Below are 23,685 nucleotides of genomic sequence, written 5' to 3'. Positions count from 1 at the left end.
AGAAGATGAAGAGTAACTTGAAAAAAATCGTAAAATAAAAAGATAAAAAATAAAGAAAAAGTTAAAATCTAACTTTTAAATTATTTTAAAAGATCTAATACATTAGTGAGGGATTTAATTGCTCCCTCACTTTAAAAACTACCAATTAACATTTATATAGAAAACATTTTTTTTTAAAAAGGAATGACAATAGTGGCAAAGATTTTACGTTTAAATTCAAAAAATTTAAAATTCAATTTTAATTTTGACTTTTGAATTTCAATTCTAATTAGTTAAAAAAATTTAATCAAATGATTTCATTTATATTTTAGAAAAGTATAGATCATAATTACAATTGAAACAAAATAAATTTATTGGAGTAGAAAAAAACGAATCAAGTGCAGCTCCTAACTAAGCATTGACTCCAAAAAAAACTCTAAACACATGAAATAATATTTTACAACAAGAAAATCAAACTAAACGATTGCATTATTAAAATATCAAACTACTACTATTCCACTCAGTCAGTAAACACACCTAACACACGCTTAATCTCGCTCTCGTTCCGGTAGTATTGGACGGAAAGTCTCACCGATGCACCTTCTCTTCCCTTTCTCCGATTGGTCTTGGTGGAACCGTTTCACCGATTCCACTCTCTCCCATATTCCATTCTTCTACGCTCTATGCGCTGCTTACTCTCTCATCTCCTTCATCGCTCTCGTATGTTGCTCCACTCTCTCTTCTCTTTCTCTCTCTCATTCATCGTTTCATTACGTTAAACTTCCGATTTCGATTTTTGCAGATTCAACTCATCAGAATTGAGCTTAGAGTACCGGAATACGGTTGGACTACGCAGAAGATTTTTCATCTATTTAACTTCATTGTTAGCGGAGTTTTTTTTTTTTTTTTTTTTTTACCTTATGTTTTCTATTTCAAATTTATTCCTGCGTTGATTCTTGCATTTTTCATTTGTTTTGAACTTTATTTTGCAGTACGTGCTCTAGTGTTTGGATTTCACGCTCGGATTTTTTTCTTGCATCCGAAGGTTAGTTTTGACTTTTTGCGTCTATGGATATTCAGCTTCACTTTCAATTGCTGAGACTGATGATCCATAATAAGTCTGTGTTTGATTCCTTCTGCGGTGAAAAAAATTAATTCCGAGTGAATTAATTTATATTTGGATAAATTCTTGCAAAAACTGATTTGAATTGTAAATTTTAATGTAAAAAAACCTGCAAATCCTAATTCAAAGTATAATCAATTCTAGAAAGCAACCAAACATGTCAAAATCAATTCTACATCTCCAAAATCAATTTTAAGTGTTCTAACCGTGAAACCATACCTACTCTCTATTGTGGCGGCGAAAATTGATTTTGATGGAAGTGATTTTAGTTAGAATGAGTGTATGTTTGGTTTAGTTTTTGGAAGGGCCAAAAGCAATTCTAAAGGTGTAGAATTGATTCTGGAATGATTTTGAGGTGTTTGGTACTTCTAAAGTTCTGCCTCCAGAATTGATTCTACTTGAAGCTACAATTTGTAGCTTTTGAGTTTAAACATGATTTTAGCATTAAAATTATTGTTCAACTCACTTTTACATAAATGTATCCAAATATAAATCACGGTACAAAGTCAATTCTAAAGTCAATTCACTCGGAATCAATTCTACAAAGTCAATTCACTCCGAATCAATTCTACAAAGTCAGAATTGATTCACTGAGTTTAAAGTGGAGTGTAAAAATCACTTTGAGAGGCAAAAGCTACAAATTATAGCTTTAAAATAATATATTCTAAACAGGAGCTACTGAAAATACCAAAATCAATTTGCAGTCTTTAGAATCACTTTTGACTCTCAGAATTGGATGCGAAGATGCATTGCTTGCTCGTTTAGGTTTTATATTTGACTTTTACCTCTGTTGAATGTTTAGTCTTTGAATGGTCAGTTTCAGTTTGAATTGCCAAGTGAGATTAATGATTGGTAATAAAGGCTTGAATACTGACATAGAGTGGTTACTTTACTTGTTCTTTTAGGTCTTGACTTTGGTGCTCTTAGATCTACCGGGGCTTGTATTTTTCTCAACATACACACTTCTTGTCCTTTTCTGGGCTGAAATTTATCACCAGGCATGTTTTTTTTTTCTTTCTTTATTCTATTAAACCCGTTTCTTTGTGCTTTAGTGAATATAATGAACCAGCTATTATCAAGTGATTAATAATATGCACATTCTTGTGATCAAGGAATATTTTCTATTTTAATCAGGAACTCGATTCTAATTTTGTTTCATATTTGAGCAGGCGAGGAGTTTACCAACTGATAAGCTCAGGATAGTTTACATCTCTGTAAATGGTGTCATGTATTTTATCCAGGTATCTGTCTTATTTCTTATTGCAAACAACAATATTGAATATTTAAGCTTATCCTTACTTTTTTGTTTGTGGGATTCCCTTGGTGTTTGTTTTGATACATAACAAATCTCCCTCGCATTTTGATGTTTGCCCTAACCATATTTTAGGACTGCAGCATTCTATTTATTGTAAGCAAACTTTTTTTTTAAAATTTTAAATAATGATCTGTTGGTACGTCGGCAAGGTCTTCTGGTGACTGAAATCATTATGACACAACAATTTCTAGGACACTTGTTCTTGGTTGAGTACCCATTCTGGCTTCTCAGTGTTGAAAGTTGCTTTCAAAATATATGCAATTTGATATCTGTTTTGGGTTGTAATTGTGGGTTGTTCATATTTTTTAGCCGCATGATACATCTCAATTCGGAACAATCTTTTCATAGGTAAATAGAGCAAAAGAGTTAAAAAGACTCTTTGCTAGTTGACATCAACTATCAGAATACTAAACTTTGGCTTTTGATTCAGGTTGGTATTTGGATTTACCTCTGGATATATTACAATGATGTCGTCGACTTCATTGGGAAGATATTTATTGGAGGTTAGCTTTTTAAGCAAAGAACTATTATGTATCTCATGTTTAAGAATTGCTTTTGCAACCTTCGAAATATTGGTAAAGCCATATCACTTTTTTCACGAGAACAACTTTGCTTTTCTTTAGGTCTGTCATTTGTGGTTGCAATTGGCTTCCTAATATTTGGAGGAAGGTGTGACTTTTGCAGTTGATTGGATTATCTATGAAATACCTTTTGCAATTCCTACGTTTTGTTTGTTCGCTAATGGGTTTTGTTTTGGTTGTTGTGTTGTGGTGAAATTTTTTATTTTCACCTGGTAATTCATGTTTCCAGATTATTTTTCATGCTGAAGCGTTTCCCAATTGAATCTAAGGGGAGGAGAAAGAAGCTTCAAGAGGTATGTCAAATTTATTCTCTGTAAGTCAGTTTGATAAAATTTTGTGGGAAAAATATTTGATAATATTGTTGGTCACTTTATTTTTTGTTATTTTCTATGTATGATCACGTCTTTTCTGTTACGATCATCCATTTCTCTGTTGGTCTCATATGGTCTATTCTTGTCTTTTTTGTTGTAGTAAGTTCACACTTCTGTTACAATAGAGACTTGGGTATTATGGGATTACTTAAGTTTCACATTTAGTAGTATGAAATGCTCGATGGAGTACTAAGTGGCTTGGTTCTTTGCATTTGACAACTATCTTTTAAGAGATGGTTCTGCGTGTGAATGGGTGCTTATCTTATAGTAATCTTTGTTTTAATTGGAAATTTTCTATGGTTCCTGCCAAGAACATTACTGCATAAATTTAATGTTCTAGGTGCTCTTGGATTAGATCACTGTGTGAAATAAAAAGAACCTCTTCAATATTTTCATATCTTACTCCAGATGACCCGATGTAGATAAATTATAAATTGAAAAATATGTATAAAAGTATAGTTATACTCACAGAAATTTGGTTTTGTATTACAGGTTGGGTTTGTCACAGCCATATGTTTCAGCTGTTTTCTGATAAGATGTGTGATGGTAATGTCTAACTATATTATTTTTCTGTTATATTATTTATGTTCAAGCTGGCATTTGTCAATATTATTTCTGATTTTCTGTAAATATGTTGGGCGTGAAAATTTTATTCATTTTTTGCTTGGATTCTGCTCATTGTTCCTTTGTTATTCTGTAATACTGTAATCATCTTCCATTTAATTGGAGCAACTAGCAAGAGAGGGAGACCAAAGAATCATTGGAGGGAAAAAAAGCGAATTGCATATTTGGTATCGTGGTGGCTCACCGTGACTCATGGAACCCACCCATACCAAGCATGCACCAAGAGCTTGTCAATTGTCCTGAGAAATTGAAAACAAAATCTCTAGGGTTAAAGTTAATAATGATATTAGAGGTGTTATTATTCAAGTGCTTCTTTCTTAATTACCCTTTTGTTACACATGTAGGTTCTTGTATCTGCATTTGATTCCGATGCATCTCTTGATGTTATGGACCATCCAATTTTGGACTTCATCTACTACATGGTATTTTTCTCGGTGTTCCTTTTTCTTAGTTGCTCTTACTACTTTGGTGTCGCTCTCTAAACATATGGGAATTGGGAATTTACCTTTCCGTTTTAAAGTACAGGTGGTTGAGATCCTTCCTTCAGCTTTAGTCCTCTTCATACTGCGCAAATTGCCGCCAAAGAGAATATCAGCTCAATATCACCTTATCCGTTAACTGCAAAGCATTTTGGATCTTACTGTATTCTTTCACCAATTGGTTATGACTTTAATGCACTGCAGTTAATGGTGTTCTTCTGCTCTTGCCCATCAAGTATATTCTCATGCAGCAGTTCTTTACATGTGTGATAATCAGCAGTTGCTGCTCGGGTAGAGTAATCTGTAACCTTCTTTTTTGATTTGTGTGTCATCAAGATTGTGACTTTCACTCCATGTAAGTAAACCGAGGATTGAGGGAAGTTCATTGAGGGGACTAAACAAATAGAAATTTTTATGACGTTTAGAGATGTAGGCTTGCCATGATATGTATTTATTCTTTCCATATTCAATACTTCATGGGATTTCTGTTATTCAACTCTGAATTAATATACACCTGGTTTGAGTGAAAATGTTGCAAAACTGAATTAGTACTGTTGTTTGTATAAGTGGATGCATTACAAGAATTCAAGCAATTCAGTAGTATTGTTTAACACTTGAAACATGTTTATTTTTTCTTTCTACTGGGCCAAGTGTGTTTCAAATTCAAAAGACATGCTGTAAGTCATGACCTAAATATTGAACTGTTGGTATATTTGTTTTCCATTATTTATGGGTAAAACTTAAATTCACTGTTCATGTTTATTTTGGTCTTCTGTTAGGTTCAGATAGAAAAAGGTAAAATTAAGACAAAAGAATAAAGACTGATGGAAAATAATGACGGTTTATTGTATGATTGTAAGAGAATTTATAGAAGATTCAATGATCTAACTGCCACCGAGTTATGTTCCTATAGAATGCTTAATAGTCCTCCATCCAATGATTACTTTATGATTCTTCTAAGATAAGATCCTAATTCCCTTCCGTGAGATCCTCTTTTCCTTCTAGAATAAATTTGTCATGTCTTGCACCCTTAGGCCTAATATGATTGGTCATTTCCATATTTGGCCCATATTCATTCACTTGGTCCCTAATAATAACACCTTCTAGAAAAGCTACCTTGTCTTCAAGGTTAAATTCAAGAAGTTGATTTGTTATGATTTTCATGTCTTTCCAAGTTGCGTCGTCCACAACCCTGTTAGTCCGCTGAACTAAAACTTGTTTAACTCTTTGTTCTCCCAGCCCATTGAAACGGGTGGCTAAAACTCCTTCAGGTACAAATTGCTCCACACAACTCCCTTCAACTTCTTGGGGAAATTCAATTTCCACTACATAATCTCCAATTGCCTGTTTTAAGAGAGAGACATGAAAAATTGGATGTATTTGTGATCCCTCGGGTAATTTTAGATTATATACAATAATTCCAATCCTTTCCACAATCTGAAACATACCATAATATCTAGTTGTCAATTTAGCATTAATCATAGATACTACAGATTGATGTTTGTGTGGACGAAGCTTAAAAAACACCCATTTTCTAAACTTAAAATTGGATTTTGTCCTCTTCTCATATGCAAAATACTTCATACCGTCTTGAGCTCTTTGAAGATGAGCTCTAAGCTGCTTGAGTGTTTCATCTCTTTCTTCCAACTCTTTTTGAACCGCAACCACCCTTGTTTCACCATGCAAGAGTCTTGTAACAACTTGAGGCTTCTTTCCATATACTAACTCAAAAGGTATGATCCTTGTCATAGAATCCAAGATAGTCAGGATTTTGATTGGTCCGAAATGAAGCATCCCAAATAAGTCTTCAAGCATCGATTGACGACTTCCATTTGGCAGTACGAATGAAGTTACAACGGAGAAGTCTTTCAACTTCCTCCTTTATTTTCGACAATATTGTTGGGGGAAATCGTCTTGGATTTTGCTTCACCGGCTTCTTTCCAAGTTTGATCGGAAGTTTTAATTCGACTAGTTCCCTGCTTAAACCAGGCATTTCGTCATAGTCCCATGCGAAACAGTCTTTAAATTCTCTCAGCAACTGGACCACTTCGATCTTGAGTTGAGGATGGATGCTGGCACTGATGTAAGTTGGCCTTTTTATTACCCCCTCTTCCAAGTCTACTTCTTCGAGGGGATCTTGAGTCAGCATCTTAACATTGGTCGCTAGTGGGTCCTTCTCGAAACCCAAAGGCTCGTCATCGTAGATCGCGTCAAGTCTCTGGTCTCGCTCTTCGTCTTGACCTTTGTCAGGTGGTCTTGGGTCAAAATCTTTTCCAGGACCTACTGGTGGAGAAACTTCACTAGCTTCGACAACAATGTTTTTTATTTCGGTCTCTAAGGCCAATTGTTGCTTGTTTTCGACTATGTAGGCCGAAATCCTCTTTAACGCTGCGAACTCAATCATCATCATTGAATTCATTTCCCCACCCTGTAGGGTCAATTCCAGCTACTCCTAAATATCTGAAGTTGTCTTCGCCCACTACCTCTCTGTCCCATCGGAAACCATAGTGGGGGTGGAGCGATAAGGAACAGTAGGCGTTGTCATCAGGGGTGAATGAAAACTCAAATGAATCACAAGGGGTTATAGTAGCTAAGTGCTTGTCGAATTGGCATTTGTCGACATGATTAATAGGGGTTTTGAAATATCCCTGATCCGCCTCTATATTTTCAACAATGCCATCTGGACGCCAAATTATAATCCTCTAGTGCATCGAAGACGGGACTGCTCTGACTCCATGGATCCATTCTCTTCCCAATAACATGTTGTAGTTTGCCCTTGTTTCTATAATCATGAACATTGTGGACCTAGTGACCGTTCCTACAGTTAATTCAACTTGGATACCCCCTAGGGTGGAGCCTACTTTGCCTTCATAATTGGTCAACACCATATTATGAGGTTTGGCATCAGTGTCATATTTGCCAATTTTAGCCAACATGCGGTGGGGCATCAGATTCACAGTCGCTCCACAATCTACCAGTATTTTGTTAACTGGTATGTTTTCGACTTTTCCGGTGATGAAGAGGGGTTTTAAATGGCTCTTCATGGTATCACTAGGTCTCTCGAAAAAAACATTCTTCTCTTCGACACAGCCATTGTTCATTATATAGTAACACACCGGTTTGTGGGCGGCCATTTCCATTTCGGTGATACTGTCATTATCATCGACTTCGGTGATCCGATCGAATTCTCTGGGCATCACGGATACCACTCCGACTATAATTTCTAAGGAATCCTCTGAACCAGAGTCGAAGTTGTCAGTTAATAACTCGTCTTTGGCAGCCATCTGATTTTCTCCGGCCGTCTTGTTTGAAATCTTGGGATCTCTTTTGGTGAGGTTAGGGTCATCCTTTTTTTTCATCAACACGTTGGTACTTGATTCAGCCTGGTCTATTTCTCCAGCTTCTCTTTCGGCTTTTCGCCTTCTCTATTCTCTTCTCCATTGGGACCTCGTCATGGGATTCTTTCCTTTATAGTTTTCGGACACATGTGCGGTCCTTTTGTCAGATCGGAATTCCTGGCGATAGGCCAGCGATAAACCTCTTTCAACCTCGAACTTCTGCCACTAGCCATGGCCATGTTCTCCCCCCTCATCCTGCTTGACCCACTTCCCATTTGACCCTTCAATGCTTGGCTTAAAGGTCATGGGTTGGAAGTTTCAACCAGCTTGTTTGGCTTCATTCAACTTCACGATAGGGCGCCTAGGATCAGGATATCTCCTGGGATCAAAGAACCTTTCTTGCTTACCCGCTTGATTATTGTGGATGGATTTATGGCCATTTTGGTGGTTCATTCTCCTAACCCCCTCCAAATTCCAAGCTGCCTTTTTGTCGAAGACAACACTGCACCTGGGGCATAACATCACCTCTTATTTCTTCTTTTGGAACCTTCGAAGGAAATCTGACAATGTTTCTTCTTCCTGGGGAAAGGAGACCTTGTTGTATTCCTCTTGCTTACCTTCATCATCGACTTCCATTGAAACTTCTCGAGATACCTCCACCATATTAACTTCCATGTGGATATCCTCAGTAATAGTCAGCTTTTGGAATTGTTTTTGAAGGCCGTCAGTGGCCTTGTCCAGCTAAATGAAACTATCGGCGGTCTCTTTAGTGATCATCACTAACTTTGAATTTCTAGCATCCTCGATATCTAAGGCTTTAACATTTTTCTTCTCGATGTCCTCCGTACCCCGTAGGGCCAAACCATCACGAGGTGCCTGCTCGAAGTACTCATGTACTTTAACCATGACAGGCTCATGGACGAAGTCTTCAGTAACTTCGGTCATACATAAATCATCAGCAGCTTCAATGAAATTCACCTCCTCTGGCTCAGTATAATGAGCTTCAACAATTTGTAGAGGATCGGAGTCAATTTTCATCTGGCTTTGTGGCTTATCACCGAACTTGAGTCTTCCTTCCTAGATTGCATTCTGCACCAGATCCCTGAAAAGAAAACATTGAGACGTTTTATGACCCAAAAAACTATGGTATTTACAAAACCCTCGTTTCTTTCTTTGTTCTAAAGGAGGTACTTTAGCACCCGGAGGTACTATCATTTGACCATCTTTAACCAGTAGGTCAAAAATTTCGTCACATTTCGTAACGTCGAAACTATATGTTTTCTTAGGAAACCTGTCGTTCTTTTCATGTTCGACAGAGTTTCTCCTGTTCGAAGGGGCCAAAACTTTGCACGCATATGGTGGCCCCTGTGTCAATTCAGCAAGATCGATCTCAGTATCGTCGAAGTCTGGAACTTCAAGGCCTGAATCTTCGTGATCTTTCCTAAAATTGGCATAGGCTACCCTTTTACCTTTGTTTGTTCTAGCCTTTTCTTCTTTTAAATGTTCTACCTGTCAAACTCTGTCAGCCAACTGGGCCATATCCCTTAGGTATTGAGTATCCAATTTCTTTCTAATCAAGTAAGCAAGGCCCCCAACGGCCATTTCGACCAACTCATGTTCTGGCACTTGCGTAAAACACCTGGCTTTGAGTAGTCGAAATCTATTTAGGTAGTCGTCAATTGGCTCAGTGAATTTTCGTCTGACACTAGCCAACTCTTTCAAACTTATCTTCATTTGCCCCATCTAGAATTGTTCATGGAACATTCTTTCTAGCTGGTTCCATGAATGGATCGAATTCTGGGGCAAAGTTGTGAACCATGTAAAAGCATTCTTGGCAAGAGAACATGGAAAAAATTTCATCTGAAGATTCTCGTTATTTGACATATCTCCAGCTTCAATTAGATATCTCGCCACGTGTTCGACAGTAGACTCAGTAGTATCCCTGGAAAACTTGGTGAATTTTGGGATTTTGGTCCTCAAGGGTGCATCTGTCTGTAAGACATATTCTGCCAAAGGAGATGTATAATTTGGTCTTCTAAGACCAAAATTTACCCCATTTCGAACCATAATTCTCTCGACTATAGCTGCTAGATTATTATCCGCTGCCACATCATCATGTCGAACTTGTCGTATGATATCATCGGCATTTTGATTCCTATTTACCATTAACACTCTTGGTTCCCTAGGTACACGTGGTTCGATCCTAGGAGGTACTACTATTCCCCCTTAATTTTGTGGTATCTGGTTAATGGTGAGGTCCTCCTCAAGCATGGGCTCTTGATTCTCTCTTACCCAATCCCTGGGCAGGGGACGCTGGTGTTAAGGTATACCAAGTAACTCAGACATTCGAGCCACTTATGCTATCATCTGTTGATTCGACTGGGTTATATTCTGAATCAAAGGATTTAGCACAGTGGCCAAAGTTTGAGTTAACATTTGGACCATTTCATGATTGCTTTCGTCCAGTTGTTGCCTCCATGCTGCCGCAGAATTATTGGTAAGAGTGGGTAGTTCTACTGGGTGTCTTAAACCTAATGCCTGATTGGTTCGACCCACGTTTATCTCGGACCCTTGTACTGGTGAATTTATGTTAGCTGCTGGTTCCGAAAAAGTAGAACCCACATTCTGTAGATTGGCCATCATTGAAGTTGGCATTCCATACGGCTGTTCTCAACTGCTAAATGGTATTGAAAAACCAGGGGGTACCAACGGCCTATTTGGAATGTCCCTAATCGGTGAAGGAGTGTGGGAGGTCCCCTAGGTCCAACATAAGTCAGAATTGGTTCAGAGTGGGAGATCGAATGCGTAGGCTTCGAACTCACCATAGACGAAACTATTTCGGACGCATGTGTCATGCCCGTATTTTCCCCCATCGAAGAAGAAGGAGGCATTATGCTGCTAGTTTATGGGTCTTGAGAATTCTGAGTTTCTGGGGGATTCATATTTGCCATCCCCGTCTGTGATTCTGTCCTTGTTCGTCGTTCGTCGTTTATGGCTATTTTACCACTTCTTAAAAGTATACAACGATTCTTTTCTCAAACAAAACTTAGAAATCAAATAGAACGTTAGCATTTGTCCCACTGGGCGTGCCCATTTGTTTACCTTAAAAAACGGTAAATAGCCGCTGATCTTCCAAATTTCTAAATTTGGTCACTCACAGGATCGATCAGGTTGATCCTAGAACATGTGCTAAATTTCTCGTAAACGTAACGTTAATAGATGATCGAACTAAACGCCAAATCAAAGCGTTAAGTAAAACTAAGGACAAAAGAATGACTTGAACAAAAGAACAATCTTAAATTAGTATTTAGAACTATTAAAGAAGAAGTAAACGACGGGAATTATAAAAGGGTTGAAAATAATCAAAAAGGTTTGTAAGCGCTGGAATTTTTAAGACTGTAAGGTAAAAGTTCAAGGTAATAAAAGGAACTAAGGATCTTTAAACTTGTAAATAACGAAGTAAGAGATAAAGTGTTTGAGAGTAAAGAACAAGAAAAGACGTTTCTGAAGAGAAAGTAAAGACAACTTATAATGCTTTGAAATGATTAAACAATGGTGTAGACAACGTACATTCTGCATTTTACCGTTCCTCTTCACACGAATACTTAGTAAATTTGCAGGTTTTTGTACACAATTTGACACACACTTTTCTAACACTAAGACCCTATATTTATACTGGGTTGAGATAACTGCTATGATGGTTCTTCAATCACGTCGATACACGTGGCGCCATGCATGCATTTGTTTGCCCACTTTGCTTCCACGTGTATCCTCGCGGTTTCTAACGAAGGTAATCTTTCCTCCTTTATTTGAATTTCAAATCTCTGATCGAAACTGTTTTCTAACTGCTCCCTAAGGAATTGTTCCGAAATTTCAGCTATAAGCTTGATCTTTATCCAATCAGCTAAGTCGGTCTACCCTTAGTTGGTCGAATCACTTCTTAGTCGAAACCAGTTGTACATGATTTCCAATTTTTGGTAATTTGAAGTGGGCGTCGAAATTTTGAGCTAACAGGTATGTATGGACGAACACGAGGTCGAGGCCATCATTGAGCACTCTATCTAGGATCTATCTTCCTTTTCCACTTTTTATCGAAATATTAGGGACAATGTTCTGTTTAAGTGTGGGGAGGAAATTTATCGCTTTTATTTACATCTTTCTTAGGTAGATTTATTGTTGTATCCATTTCCACTTCTATTTAATTGTTTAGTGCCAATTGAGTCAATGCATGTGTTTTCGAGTCTTTATGCGTGGTTTCCACTATTTATTGGTCTTCCCGTTTCTTGAGCCATAACAAAAAAAATCATGAAAATCATTTCACAATTATAAAGTTCTAAGTTACAAATGACATTGAGGTTTAATTGTAAAATCTTGGGAAATTTATGTGCAAGATCGGTATTGTTTTAACGCCTTGAGTCTCCTAAACATGCAAATTTATTTGAATATTCATTATGTCAAAAACCTTGTATTCTTTTACCTAATAAAATAGTTCAGACGGTCAACACCATCTTGGTCATACTTTACGTAGGAGATTGATGCAAATAAGTGTTTGGTCCAAAGAATAAAAATGATATTGAATGAAATATGAATTAAAAATACCAATCGTAGTTGGTTTAGTGGTATTTGGCACTAAACTTGGTAGGATGGACTACAGTCCGATCCCTCGCGATTACGATTTGTGAGGGGGCTTAAACCACTTAGATGTCATAATCCACCCCCGGATCGGGAAACCGACGGTAAAAGAAAGACCAGTGTCACTAACAGATCTTCCTACTATAAGTGTGAAAGATAATGGGCTTAATGAGATCGCACTTGAACGAAAAAAATAAAAGGTGAGTTGACGAGTTTGAGATATAATGTCATCATTTAGATTTGCTTGCATGTAGGGAGACTCATGGCCATAATCGCGGAATAGCGTTATTACGATATCCTTAGTGTACCGATTAGTACCTACTTAAGCAATTATAATCGAAGCAAAGTTTGTAGCTTTAGGATGATTAATTGATTGTTTATGTGCTTTTTCATGGATCTACATGCTACGAGTTTCCAAATTTTCATTTCACAAGTGTAGCATTTGCTTGAGGATAAGCAAAGGTTCAAGTGTGGGGGAGTTTGATAACGTGAAACTATATCGTTTATTTTACTTGATTCGTATGCATTTTAGTATAATTTTATGTATGTTTTATTGTATTATGTCGGTGCTTATGCCCTGTTTCAGGTACTTGTCGATGCAAGACTCACGTGTGAGAAAGAAGTAAAGAAAAGAGAGAAGAAATGAAGAAAAGAAGAAAAATGATGAAAATGCAAGTTTTGGGCTTGTGGCATTCACCACGATCCCTTGCCACGTCACTTCAGACTTTTAGTACCATGGAGTTCACCATGGCCTTGTGGTGTTCGCCACAGACACGCAATGCTGTTTTTCAGCAACTGCACATAACATGGTCAAAACTCACCCTATTTTCCCTCCACCACTTCCACACGAATTTAGGGAAGTTCAGCACTTATTTCACCAGTATAAAAAGGCAAAATCGGAAGAAAAAAAGCATCCAAGTTTTCATCGTGTAATTTGATTCTTAGTTTTAAGCAGAAACACTCTAAAAGTGATCGTTCTTCCACATCGGGAGGCTATTGCACCTTTGTTTTTACGTTTACAAGTTGCTTGGGTCAAGCGTGCCGACATCGTTGTAATTTTCCAATTGTTATTTGTACTCGAAGAATCCTCCGAAGTTTAATCCAATTATTTTTATTCATCAGGTTTCTTTTAATTGCTTAATTCTTTACTTTCCAGTTTATTTTGCAATTCTGAATTTTGATTATGTTTATGTTTAAGGATTATATATGTATGATTAAGTTTAAAACTATTTCCGACTAAACCTTTCGACATCGGTATGTAAGGACCGTCGTTCCGACATGATTCGGGAATAATTAATGATAATTTTATGAGTTATTTTTCTGACTCTGGTTTCCAATTCTAATTTTAAAAGGTTTTTGCACGAGAGTGAAAAGTCAATAAGGTTATAAATCAACAGAGCAAGAGTTTGAGATTTTAACCGGATAGTGGTTTCTAGGCATTAATCCTAAACACAAGGAAAGCGCTTTAGGATTAATTAGGATTTATCAATTTCCAAAAATTACTTTTAATTCAGGTGGGTAAGCGAGAGCAAAACATTTTGACTTAAGAGTATAGCTCGGGCCAATAACACGAGAGTGTGAGACAAAAAGTGATTTATCTTATTTTAATGTTAATTGTATATCGAATCCTCGAAGAATGATGTGATTTACATATTGATGCCTCTTTATTTAATATTTTAATTATATTATTATTTCCAGTTAAATTTGATTTCCCCGTTTCTCTTAATCAATCTAAAAAAGAAAACAATCATTAGCCTTAGCTTTACATAGTAACTTTAGATAACGATAGTTTGATTTTCGGTCATTTGGGTTCGATATCTTTTTAAAACTACGCGATACGACTGTGCACTTGCAGTGAACCATTTCGATAGACACACTAAGTCGCATCATGACTTTCCTAGTTTTGAATAAAACGTACATACAGTTTCATCTGGTAATGGTTTGGAACCCATCACCTAACTTAATTCTAAATTTGGTATGGTCTCTACCTGCCACCCTAACTTATGAACCATGGACTTTTCAATGAAATTATGCGTCGTGCCACTATCAATTAACACCACCACCAGTATGTTATTGATTGTTGCTCCGAGTTTTAGTGTTTGAACTTTGTCACGCTAGGACTCTTCTAGTTTAAAGTGACTCAAAAGACTCATTTCACCACCCTTCTCCTCTTCAGGTTCATCCATATCTACCGCTAACAACTTCTCTTCAACATCTCCTTATTCTTCCTTGTCCGCAATCATGATACGAAGTTGTTTATCTGGGTACTGATGGAGAGGGTGATACGCGCCTCCACATTTGTAACACAAACCCTTTTTCTTTCGGTCCATGAGCTCTTGATAAGACAAATGGGTAAATCCCTTCTCACTCGCACCTCATTCCTCCTATTTGTAAGGTCGTGTCTGAATTCACGAGTTGGGCTATTAACACCTTTAGGCCCAACCCCATTATGATTTCCACTATTTTTCCCCCTTTGACAAAACCCAATTTGTACCTCTTTGTCTCACATGTTTAACCCGATTTGACCCACCTATTTTTGGATTTCGATTCCAACCCGACCCATTACTTATCTCTTTTTCCACTGCTCTAGTGACGTGAAGTAATTTACTCCTCTTAAGTTGTCCCATCACCACAAAACTTTAAACCCTTACATCTGATTTCGTCTTTCAATCCGTGCAATAAATACCCAAGGTACTGTTTTTCGGGCAACCTTGGAATTTAAGCAGTTAGATACTCAAATTCTTGTATATAGTCTTCCACTGTACCCTTTTGAAGAATCTCTGTAAGTTGCTCATAAACGTCACCTTCCCCCAAACTTTCATACCTTTCTAGTAGCTTCATCTTAAGCTCTTCCCATGTCAGATATGGGTTTTCTTTTGACAACGAGTTAAAGAAATGGATGGCCCGTCCATTCTCAACTGATTCAACCTTACCTTTATTGTGGCACTCGTGTCTTGAACACGGAAATATACTTATTCTCTAGATATCCATTCAGACGTACCGTCGCGGAGAACTTTGGTAGCTCCAAATTCTTAATTGACCTTCTAAATTCATCCATAGCTTCACCTTGAAACTTTGTGGTTGTTGTAACCTTTTTCAATGATGTCATTGGTGAGTTTGTGGTAACAACACTATTTACAGCTGATGTTATACCATCTTCAACTTTACAGCTGATGAACCTCAGCGATGGAATCATAGAAAGCAACCTTTATCAACGATAACTCTTGCTCCAAATTTGCAATCTTCTCCTCCATGTTTGCTACTGTTTTCTTCTTCGGTGACATCAACTGACATTTCCTTCACTGGCTCCCTCTACGGATCCGGTAGGTCGGACCAATGTTAGCTTTTGACAAAAAAGGTAAAATTAAGAGAAAAGAATAAAGATTGATGGAAAATAATGATTGTTTATTATATGATTGTAAGAGAGTTTACAGAAGATTCATTGATCTAATTGCCACAGTATGCTCCTATGGAGTGCTTGCTCCTATGGAGTGCTTAATAGTCCTCCATCCAATGATTATTTTATGATTCTTCTAAGATAAACTCTTAATTCCCTTCCCACATTATTAATGGCTATAGTCTAATAGGATTGGCTAAGATATCTCTCTCTCTCTCTCTCTCTCTCTCTCTCTCTCTCTCTCTCTCTCTCTCTCTCTCCTCTCTCTCTCTCTCTCTTCTCTCTCTCTCTCTCTCTCTCTCTCTCTCTCTCTCTCTCTCTTCTCTCTCTCTCTCTCTCTCTCTCTCTCTCTCTCTTCTCTCTCTCTCTCTCTATCTCTCTCTCTCTCTCTCTCTCTCTCTCTCTCTCTCTCTCTCTCTCTCTCTCTCTCTCTCTCTCTCCTCTCTCTCTCTTCTCTCTCTCTCTCTCTCTCTCTCTCTCTCTCTCTCTCTCTCTCTCTCTCTCTCTCTCTCTCTCTCTCTCTCTCTCTCTCTCTCTCTCTCCTCTCTCTCTCTCTCTCTCTCTCTCTCTCTCTCTCTCTCCTCTCTCTCTCTCTCTCTCTCTCTCTCTCTCTCTCTCTCTCTCTCTCTCTCTCTCTCTCTCTCTTCTCTCTCTCTCTCTCTCTCTCTCTCTCTCTCTCTCTCTCTCTCTCTCTCTCTCTCTCTCTCTCTCTCTCTCTCTCTCTCTCTCTCCTCTCTCTCTCTCCTCTCTCTCTCTCTCTCTCTCTCTCTCTCTCTCTCTCTCTCTCTCTCTCTCTCTCTCTCTCTCTCTCTCTCTCTCTCTCTCTCTCTCTCTCTCTCTCTCTCTCTCTCTCTCTCTCTCTCTCTCTCTCTCTCTCTCTCTCTCTCTCTCTCTCTCTCTCTCTCTCTCTCTCTCTCTCTCTCTCTGTGTTGTCTTTGAGATCCTCTTTTCTTTCTAAAATAAACATGTCGGATCTTAGCACTCTTAGGCCCAATATAATTGGTGACTTCCATATGAGGCATATTCATCACTTGGTCCGTGACATCTTCAAATTTTAAAATTTACATTTCTTTTTCAAAACTTTTTAACACTGTTTTGATATGTCTATTTACTTGTCATTAAGCATTAGAGAAATTATCATGTTTTCAAGCTTTTTGGGATAGAAGTATATTCGGATCTATAAGTTGGGAAGAGTACATCGAACTTCTTAATTTGAATTTTGATGCGAAAATGGTTACATATTTACATATATTTCGAAATGACATAGACTGAAATATCTTCCAGGCATTCTTGTTTATGGATATTTCCTTGCTAATAGCCTTTATTCCTAAGCTTTCAGAGCTGAAACCAATAAATCAAAGAGAACTACTTTTACGCCCCTGCTGATTTTGTAAAAACCGCAGCCATCTAGACTTGTCAATCTGAATGGAGAAAAAAATCATACTTTTCTCCATCTGAATAGATAAACTTGAACAAAATGATATCTACAAAATAATGAGAATTTTAAATGCAGACCTAGCAAAGTTAGCACTAGTTTGGAACTGCAGTGACTGTGCATTTCGTCACTCCTTCAAATTGGAGTTGGTAGTGGGATGCTAGAATCGTGTATATGCTACTGCCTAACATAACAAAACAGTCTTTGTATATTTTGCACCTTTGGATCGTATTGGGATGCTAGAAAGAATAATAATTTTCCACGTTTTGATCACATTGGAATGCTAGAATGTATACGCAGTATATTTTCCATGTTTTGATTGCATTGGGATGCTAGAATCATGTATATGACACTCCCTAATTAATCTTTGTATATTTTACACATTTTGGTCGTATAGGGATGCTAGAATGTATAAGTCACTGCCTAACCAAACATAGTCTTAGTTGAACATTAAGGCTGCTATTGACTCTTCCAAACGCAGGTTAGATCCACAATCATTTATACGAAACCGCAACTCAATCTATGGAAGACTTCTTCAAATACAAATGCACAAGGACAAACTATTTTTGTTTTGGCTTAAATACAGTTTTTTTGTTCTCCTAAAACCATTTCAAAAATCAAGTTTTAGACCCTTATTTTACAAATTTTGGGATTTTTGTCCTCACCATTTTTGATAATGTTACACAACAGAATTGAAAATCTAGAAATAAAAGTATAATCTATTTGTGAACTCAAACTTGTCAAGCTTTCATTCAATAAAGACAAATAACAAAACAACTGTAACTAGTAAAAGGAATGATAATATTATATCTACAAGATCAGAAAAGAGAAAATCTATCATCTCATTTCTGTAAAAACTTTGGCCATTTGTCGCGGTGCAACTAAAATCTTAATAATAACAATTGCACACACACAAAAAAAGGTTTGAAAATATTTATATATTACAATGTTTGGAAGACCACTTTGTTGTGTATTTTCTTGTATGTTCTTTCACAACAGTGGAATGGACAATTCAATCTTGGTGAAGTTCGTCAGCTTGTGGGGCAGCAAATCTAACATTGGCAGGTCGTGCCACAACAACTGGGTCATCAGCAAATAGCGCTTTGATGAGTGATGGTGTTTTTAGGGGCCTACGATTAGTCATCCTAGGATAGACATCTTCTAGAAAATAGTATGCATGGCCCGCAATCATTCCCTGGAAAATGTTGTCAAAATATACATTAGTTGTTGTAGAGATAGAAATCAGATGTCCACATCATGGTATATTTATTCTTTGAAAGGAAACATACCAGTAGGTCTACCCAGGCACTAGCACCAACAAGGACAGAGAACCCCAAGAGAACCTACATGTATTAAACTATAAGATTAGATTTCCTTTGATTATAAGTTAGAACTAAGTCAGAGAAAAAAAAGATCTTCCATACAAATCAAACCAAAATGTAACAGCTGTATAGTATAGCTTACGCACCCATGGAAGGTAGGCGGCGGTGAAAGTAAAAAGACCTAGGAAGCTCATGTGAATATAGGGATTCTGTTTGCTCCAAACATAAACCTGAAAAAGATATATCGAGGTTTTGAAATTGAGGTGGATTTGAGGGACTCGACAAAAAAAATTACACAAAATGTAACTCACCATCATAAATGTCAAGGAGTTGCTGAGGAATATAATTTTTGCAAATGACTCTGATAAGTAAGGTATCATTCCACCGAGAAGAACGATTCCAGTCAATACAGATGCACCAAATAAGAGCATGTAGAAAAAATCAGCAGTTCTTCCCCTGAATGAATTCTCTTCTAGAAGCTTGCAGTACCGAGCAAGAAAAAACATATGAAACAGGAAATCCAAGTCTGCATATTCCATAAGAAGATACAATGATGAAGTTAAATGTATGATTCACAATTTCAAATTATAAGGATTGAAAATAAACCCCATTGATCATCTAGTCCACATAGAAAAGGCAAAAGAAATCAGAGGTGTAAGGGGATGACGGAAACATCTTGTACACCCATTTATATCAAGAGATAATTGATTACAATAAATATTAAACACCAAACCATCAATGTGAGTCTCAAGTTTCAATCCTCTTATTTTATAGAATGCATTAAAAAATCTGCATAGTGTATCAATGTAAATGCACCATGACAAGAAAAGCATTATCTAATTTGCAATGAAAGGGGGTTCAGCAAATGAGGTAATTAAGGTCATGTGTAAATATGAAGCAAGAACTATGCTATGATCTAAGCAACAAAAATAAGTATGATAAAGAGGTTCTATTGCTTCTGATAAGTAGCACGGGTAAACAAAAGCTCACATCCCATAATCCAGTAGTTTAATAATTGGAACTATCTACATCCAACCGCCCCATGTTTATATTTTTGAACCAATCAATTGACACCATACCCAATAGGTGTGTACATCTCCCTATAGCAACAGCATCTCCTCCCTCGTGTTGTTTCCCAAACATAACTCTGATTTTATTAGTCCATTGCTCCTAAAATGTAGTTTTATGATGTAATAATCAAGCTTGTGATGCTTGAAAAAAGTCGACATTTATTTCAACAAATTACTAATGTGCGATACTCCTTTAATCACATTGACACACACATGTTGTATAGGAAAAGATAGATGCATCAGTATACGGTATGGTCTAGATAAACTGGAGTAAAATGAGCTCTACACATGTATCAGCTAGTATGGTCTTGAAAATCAGAGTCACGTGTATGTAAACACAAGAAGTTGCATAATTACGAAAACCGATATCTATTAAGTAACTGCCTCGCCAATCAATCACAATGGACAGCAGTCCCGTGTAGGCAGCTCGGTTGGTGAGCTGAGGGACACCAAATGAGCTCCAAGTAGGAGGATCAAAGTTCAAACACATTGAACAAACATAACACATCTAATTTACTAACAACTAACATTCCCCTAAAATTATAACAATGTGAAGAGTAAAGAATATTTTACCCATCTTCCTGAAGTACAAGAAATTAGTAACCAAACGCCAAAACTGATATTGCTTCACAACCAGTCTAGGGTTCAAGTACAAATGATAAGGAGAAATTATCTGCAAAATCGTAAACAAAATCATAAACAAGAGCACCAGACAAACAAAACAATTTCCAAAATCAGTATAACAAAAGAAGAAATCAAACCCTTCACAATGTGCGAAATGAGAAGAAAAGAAACCTAAATCACAATAAAGTAATAATCTGAATTCAAATTAGTGTACTAACGATTCCAAATCGAGAAATCAAAAAACAACAACAATTCCAGATAGCATAAAAAGGATTGAAACCCTAAAACCTAAAAACCGAAAAGAAAATTGGTATTATACCTCGAGGGAGCATCCGATGGTGGTGACAACAGCCGCAGTGAGATAGGATCTTGTAATAACCGGCATCTGTTTGTACCATTCTTCAACCGCTTGAGCCATTGTTGCTTTTTACCCTAATCTCTGCCTCTGATCCTAACTAAACTTTATAATAATAAGAAGAAGAACGATATGAAAAGAAAGTGAGTGTTTGGGTGTGATGCTTCAGGAAAAGTGGGAACGAAAACGAAAATGTGAGATTTGAGGGGTGTTTGATGTGATAGAAGAAGAGTGGAAGAAGAGAACGAGAGGAAGAAGAAGAGGTGAGAACACGACGAATGACAGAGGAACCACGAATCATAAAGCGCGTGGTTTTCACGAACCAATAGGGTTGTTTCTATCTGTTGTACTTTGTTTTCGGCAATACAAGAGGAGTTGGGCTATTTTTGCTGCGTGGGTTGGCCCGTATGTTGAGCCCAATATTTATTCACGACTTGATCGTGTTTTTCAGTTTCATACCAAACCAAATGAACTTTGACCACAAACAGAAAACACCATAACAATTATATGAAGGATAGTAGGGTTAAATTGATTTATTTTTCTATTACGATGAATTGTTAAATAAATTTAATGGTTATTGTTCTAGATCAGAAGTAAAAATTATTGATGAGATGATTGGGTGGTGTTTCGCTATGGAGGATTTAAACTTCTGATACGGTAGAAAGGGAGTTGATCTGAAAGGTTAACACTCTAGCGTCCAGGTTAACAAGCATTATACATTTTCTTTCATTTATGATCCTTTATATATGAGTTTATTCGGAGATTTCCAAATCTGAATCAGATGTTGGCTTCCTCTTATTAAGCTTTTCACTAACCCAAAAACAATTGCCTCTAAGGTTTGTTGTGGTGTGGTAGAGATAAGCCTTTTAGAGAACTAGGTCGGGTTCCTAGCACTGGGGTCGTCACTTTGAGAAATGGAAGTGGTTTGACATCTGACGTGAATAACCTTGGGAGCAGGTGAATTAAATGTAAATTCAATCATTGTGACGTTTTACATTATTTCTCTTACATGTAACCATAGGTTTCTAGACCAGGGAGTGACACCTCTTCACAGGGTGCTCAAGTGTCATTGTATTCCCGAGGCAAAACTCAATAGTTGCCTTTACCTCTCAATTTCCTTTCATTACGAGCTTTTAATTGATCTGTCTCACTTCTCTATATAAGGGTCACTTGGTGTTTCAAAGTTATTTTTGCCCTTTTAAACAAACTACAAGTTCTCTTTCTTCTACACACTTTGTTTTTCTTCAATGAACTTTGGCAATACATATTTCACTAAATCTCTTTTGGGTTACATATTTCATGGTCCAATGAATCTTCTTAGTCATCTTCTTTAATTATTATCTCCATATTTGAATCTCTCATGTACCATTTTTCTCTTTCTTATTTATAGTTCATTGTTTTCCTTCGTTGTTCTACTTATAGCTAATATAGGAAATGTACCTACAGATGTAATAAATATAACTAGTAGTGATTATTCCTTTTTTCTATTGGGATAATGGCCACGGGGATGTCAAATGTTAACCCTTTATAAGTTAACCAACTTATTGCAAACCTTATCGTGCTTAGCGATAACTTTGGATCTAAAAGGGTTTTTATAGTATATTTGTAAAGGACCTGACTAGAGCGATGACTATAAGTCGCCTCCTAGAAAATAAGATGATCATATGTCTCCCTCAAAGAGGTACTGTCTCGCCCCCTCAATACTTCCTTATCGCTTAGTTAAGGGGAACGTGAGATACGACGTTCCATGGGCATAGAGAAATCTGGGTTAGTAACTGATCCACATCCACTTGTAAATAGGGATTCAACAGTCCATCATTGACCAGGTGGGAGGTTACCTTTTCCAAGGAAACCTTAGGCCTAAAACCTCTATAAATATCTCTCACTCAATGGGAGAAGACAGATCATAACTTAACCAGAAATCTTAACTCATTCGCTTATTCATAAGCGCTCAACATATATAGAGAGACTCTCACCTCACTTGAGAAGGTCCTATAAGCCATCATAAACACCACGGTATAATGCTTCTCACTACCGTGGACAAGCCCCGACTACCATTATTTGTTATACACGTAATAAGGCCTTTGAGTGCCTCTGCCCTTGCGGGGTAACATGCACACATATACTTTTTGACCAGTATAGTGGCGTCGATCGTGGGGGCCCAAAAAAATAACTTATGTCACACTTCTTTCACTCTAACTCCTTCCATATCCCCTCTAAAGATGGTCGACAATATTCTATGTTCCAACACAAACACCATAGCTGGAGGTTTCTCTTATGGAGGTAGCTCTAGCTCCCCTTGAAGGAAATACACAAGCATATGCTTGCAGCAAATGTAATATCTCTTTATTTCCCTAGGGCGTGCGAGGGGAAATAGGAGTTAACATCACCTTTTTCAAGGAGGACACCACCAGAGCCAATCCTCACGATAATGAGCCCTTGTTCATCAATGTGCAACATAACAACTAGGATATCCAGCGAGTTTTAATAGATCCTGGTAGCTCAACTACGTACTATTTTGGGACGCTTTTTAAAGACTACAACTCAATACCAACGATGTTCAAGTGCTTAGTGGCTAGTTAAGAGGATTGTTAGATGAACAGGTGCAAGTAAGGGGTCATGTGACCTTGGAGATTGCACATGGCGATGGCATAAACGCTAAGGAGATTAATGTTAGCTACCTTATTATGGACTCATTGTCACCATATAACATCATCATCGAGCGACCCGTCGTCATCATACTATGGCAATCATTTCCACCTTGTACTTAGTTCTGAAGTATTCGCTACTTGAAGGGCAAGCCGATACAACCCGAGGAAACCAATAAATCGCTCAAGAGTGTTACGAAAAGTGCCTGGAGATAGAGCGGAAAGAGCCCGCCCTTGTAGGTGCCCATTTTTCTGAATTTCAAATATTGACCTTGAGTTTTGGGATCCTAGAGTGTGCGCAAAAGCTGAAATGTTCACACCCGCATGGGACTTAAAGGAAGTCCAAATAGGCTATTTCGCCCATCAAGTCCTAAAAATAGGAACTTCACTTT

General features: G+C 37.4%; 2 protein-coding genes across 2 annotated transcripts; one reads left to right on the top strand and one right to left on the bottom strand.

Moving 5' to 3' along the window:
- Nucleotides 1-442: 442 nt before the first annotated feature.
- Nucleotides 443-5,002, top strand: LOC127078230 (tobamovirus multiplication protein 1). Its single transcript, XM_051018771.1, has 11 exons — nt 443-699; nt 782-873; nt 973-1,024; nt 2,008-2,100; nt 2,272-2,343; nt 2,848-2,920; nt 3,041-3,086; nt 3,228-3,291; nt 3,862-3,915; nt 4,338-4,415; nt 4,519-5,002. Exons 1-11 carry the CDS (start codon nt 574-576, stop codon nt 4,609-4,611), a joined length of 843 nt encoding a protein of 280 aa, XP_050874728.1. The 5' UTR covers nt 443-573; the 3' UTR covers nt 4,612-5,002.
- A 13,056-nt stretch (nt 5,003-18,058) lies between these two features.
- LOC127078214 (derlin-2.2) lies at nt 18,059-20,964 on the bottom strand. Its single transcript, XM_051018770.1, has 6 exons — nt 20,610-20,964; nt 20,240-20,339; nt 18,908-19,122; nt 18,743-18,826; nt 18,564-18,617; nt 18,059-18,469 (listed from the first exon to the last, which is right to left on the bottom strand). The coding sequence occupies exons 1-6, from the start codon at nt 20,706-20,708 to the stop codon at nt 18,287-18,289; spliced, it is 735 nt and encodes a 244-aa protein (XP_050874727.1). The 5' UTR covers nt 20,709-20,964; the 3' UTR covers nt 18,059-18,286.
- Nucleotides 20,965-23,685: the final 2,721 nt, after the last annotated feature.

This window comes from Lathyrus oleraceus, chromosome 1, assembly GCF_024323335.1.
Source record: "Lathyrus oleraceus cultivar Zhongwan6 chromosome 1, CAAS_Psat_ZW6_1.0, whole genome shotgun sequence".
NCBI lineage: Eukaryota > Viridiplantae > Streptophyta > Magnoliopsida > Fabales > Fabaceae > Lathyrus > Lathyrus oleraceus.
This window is presented reverse-complemented; position numbering and strand designations above follow the sequence as displayed.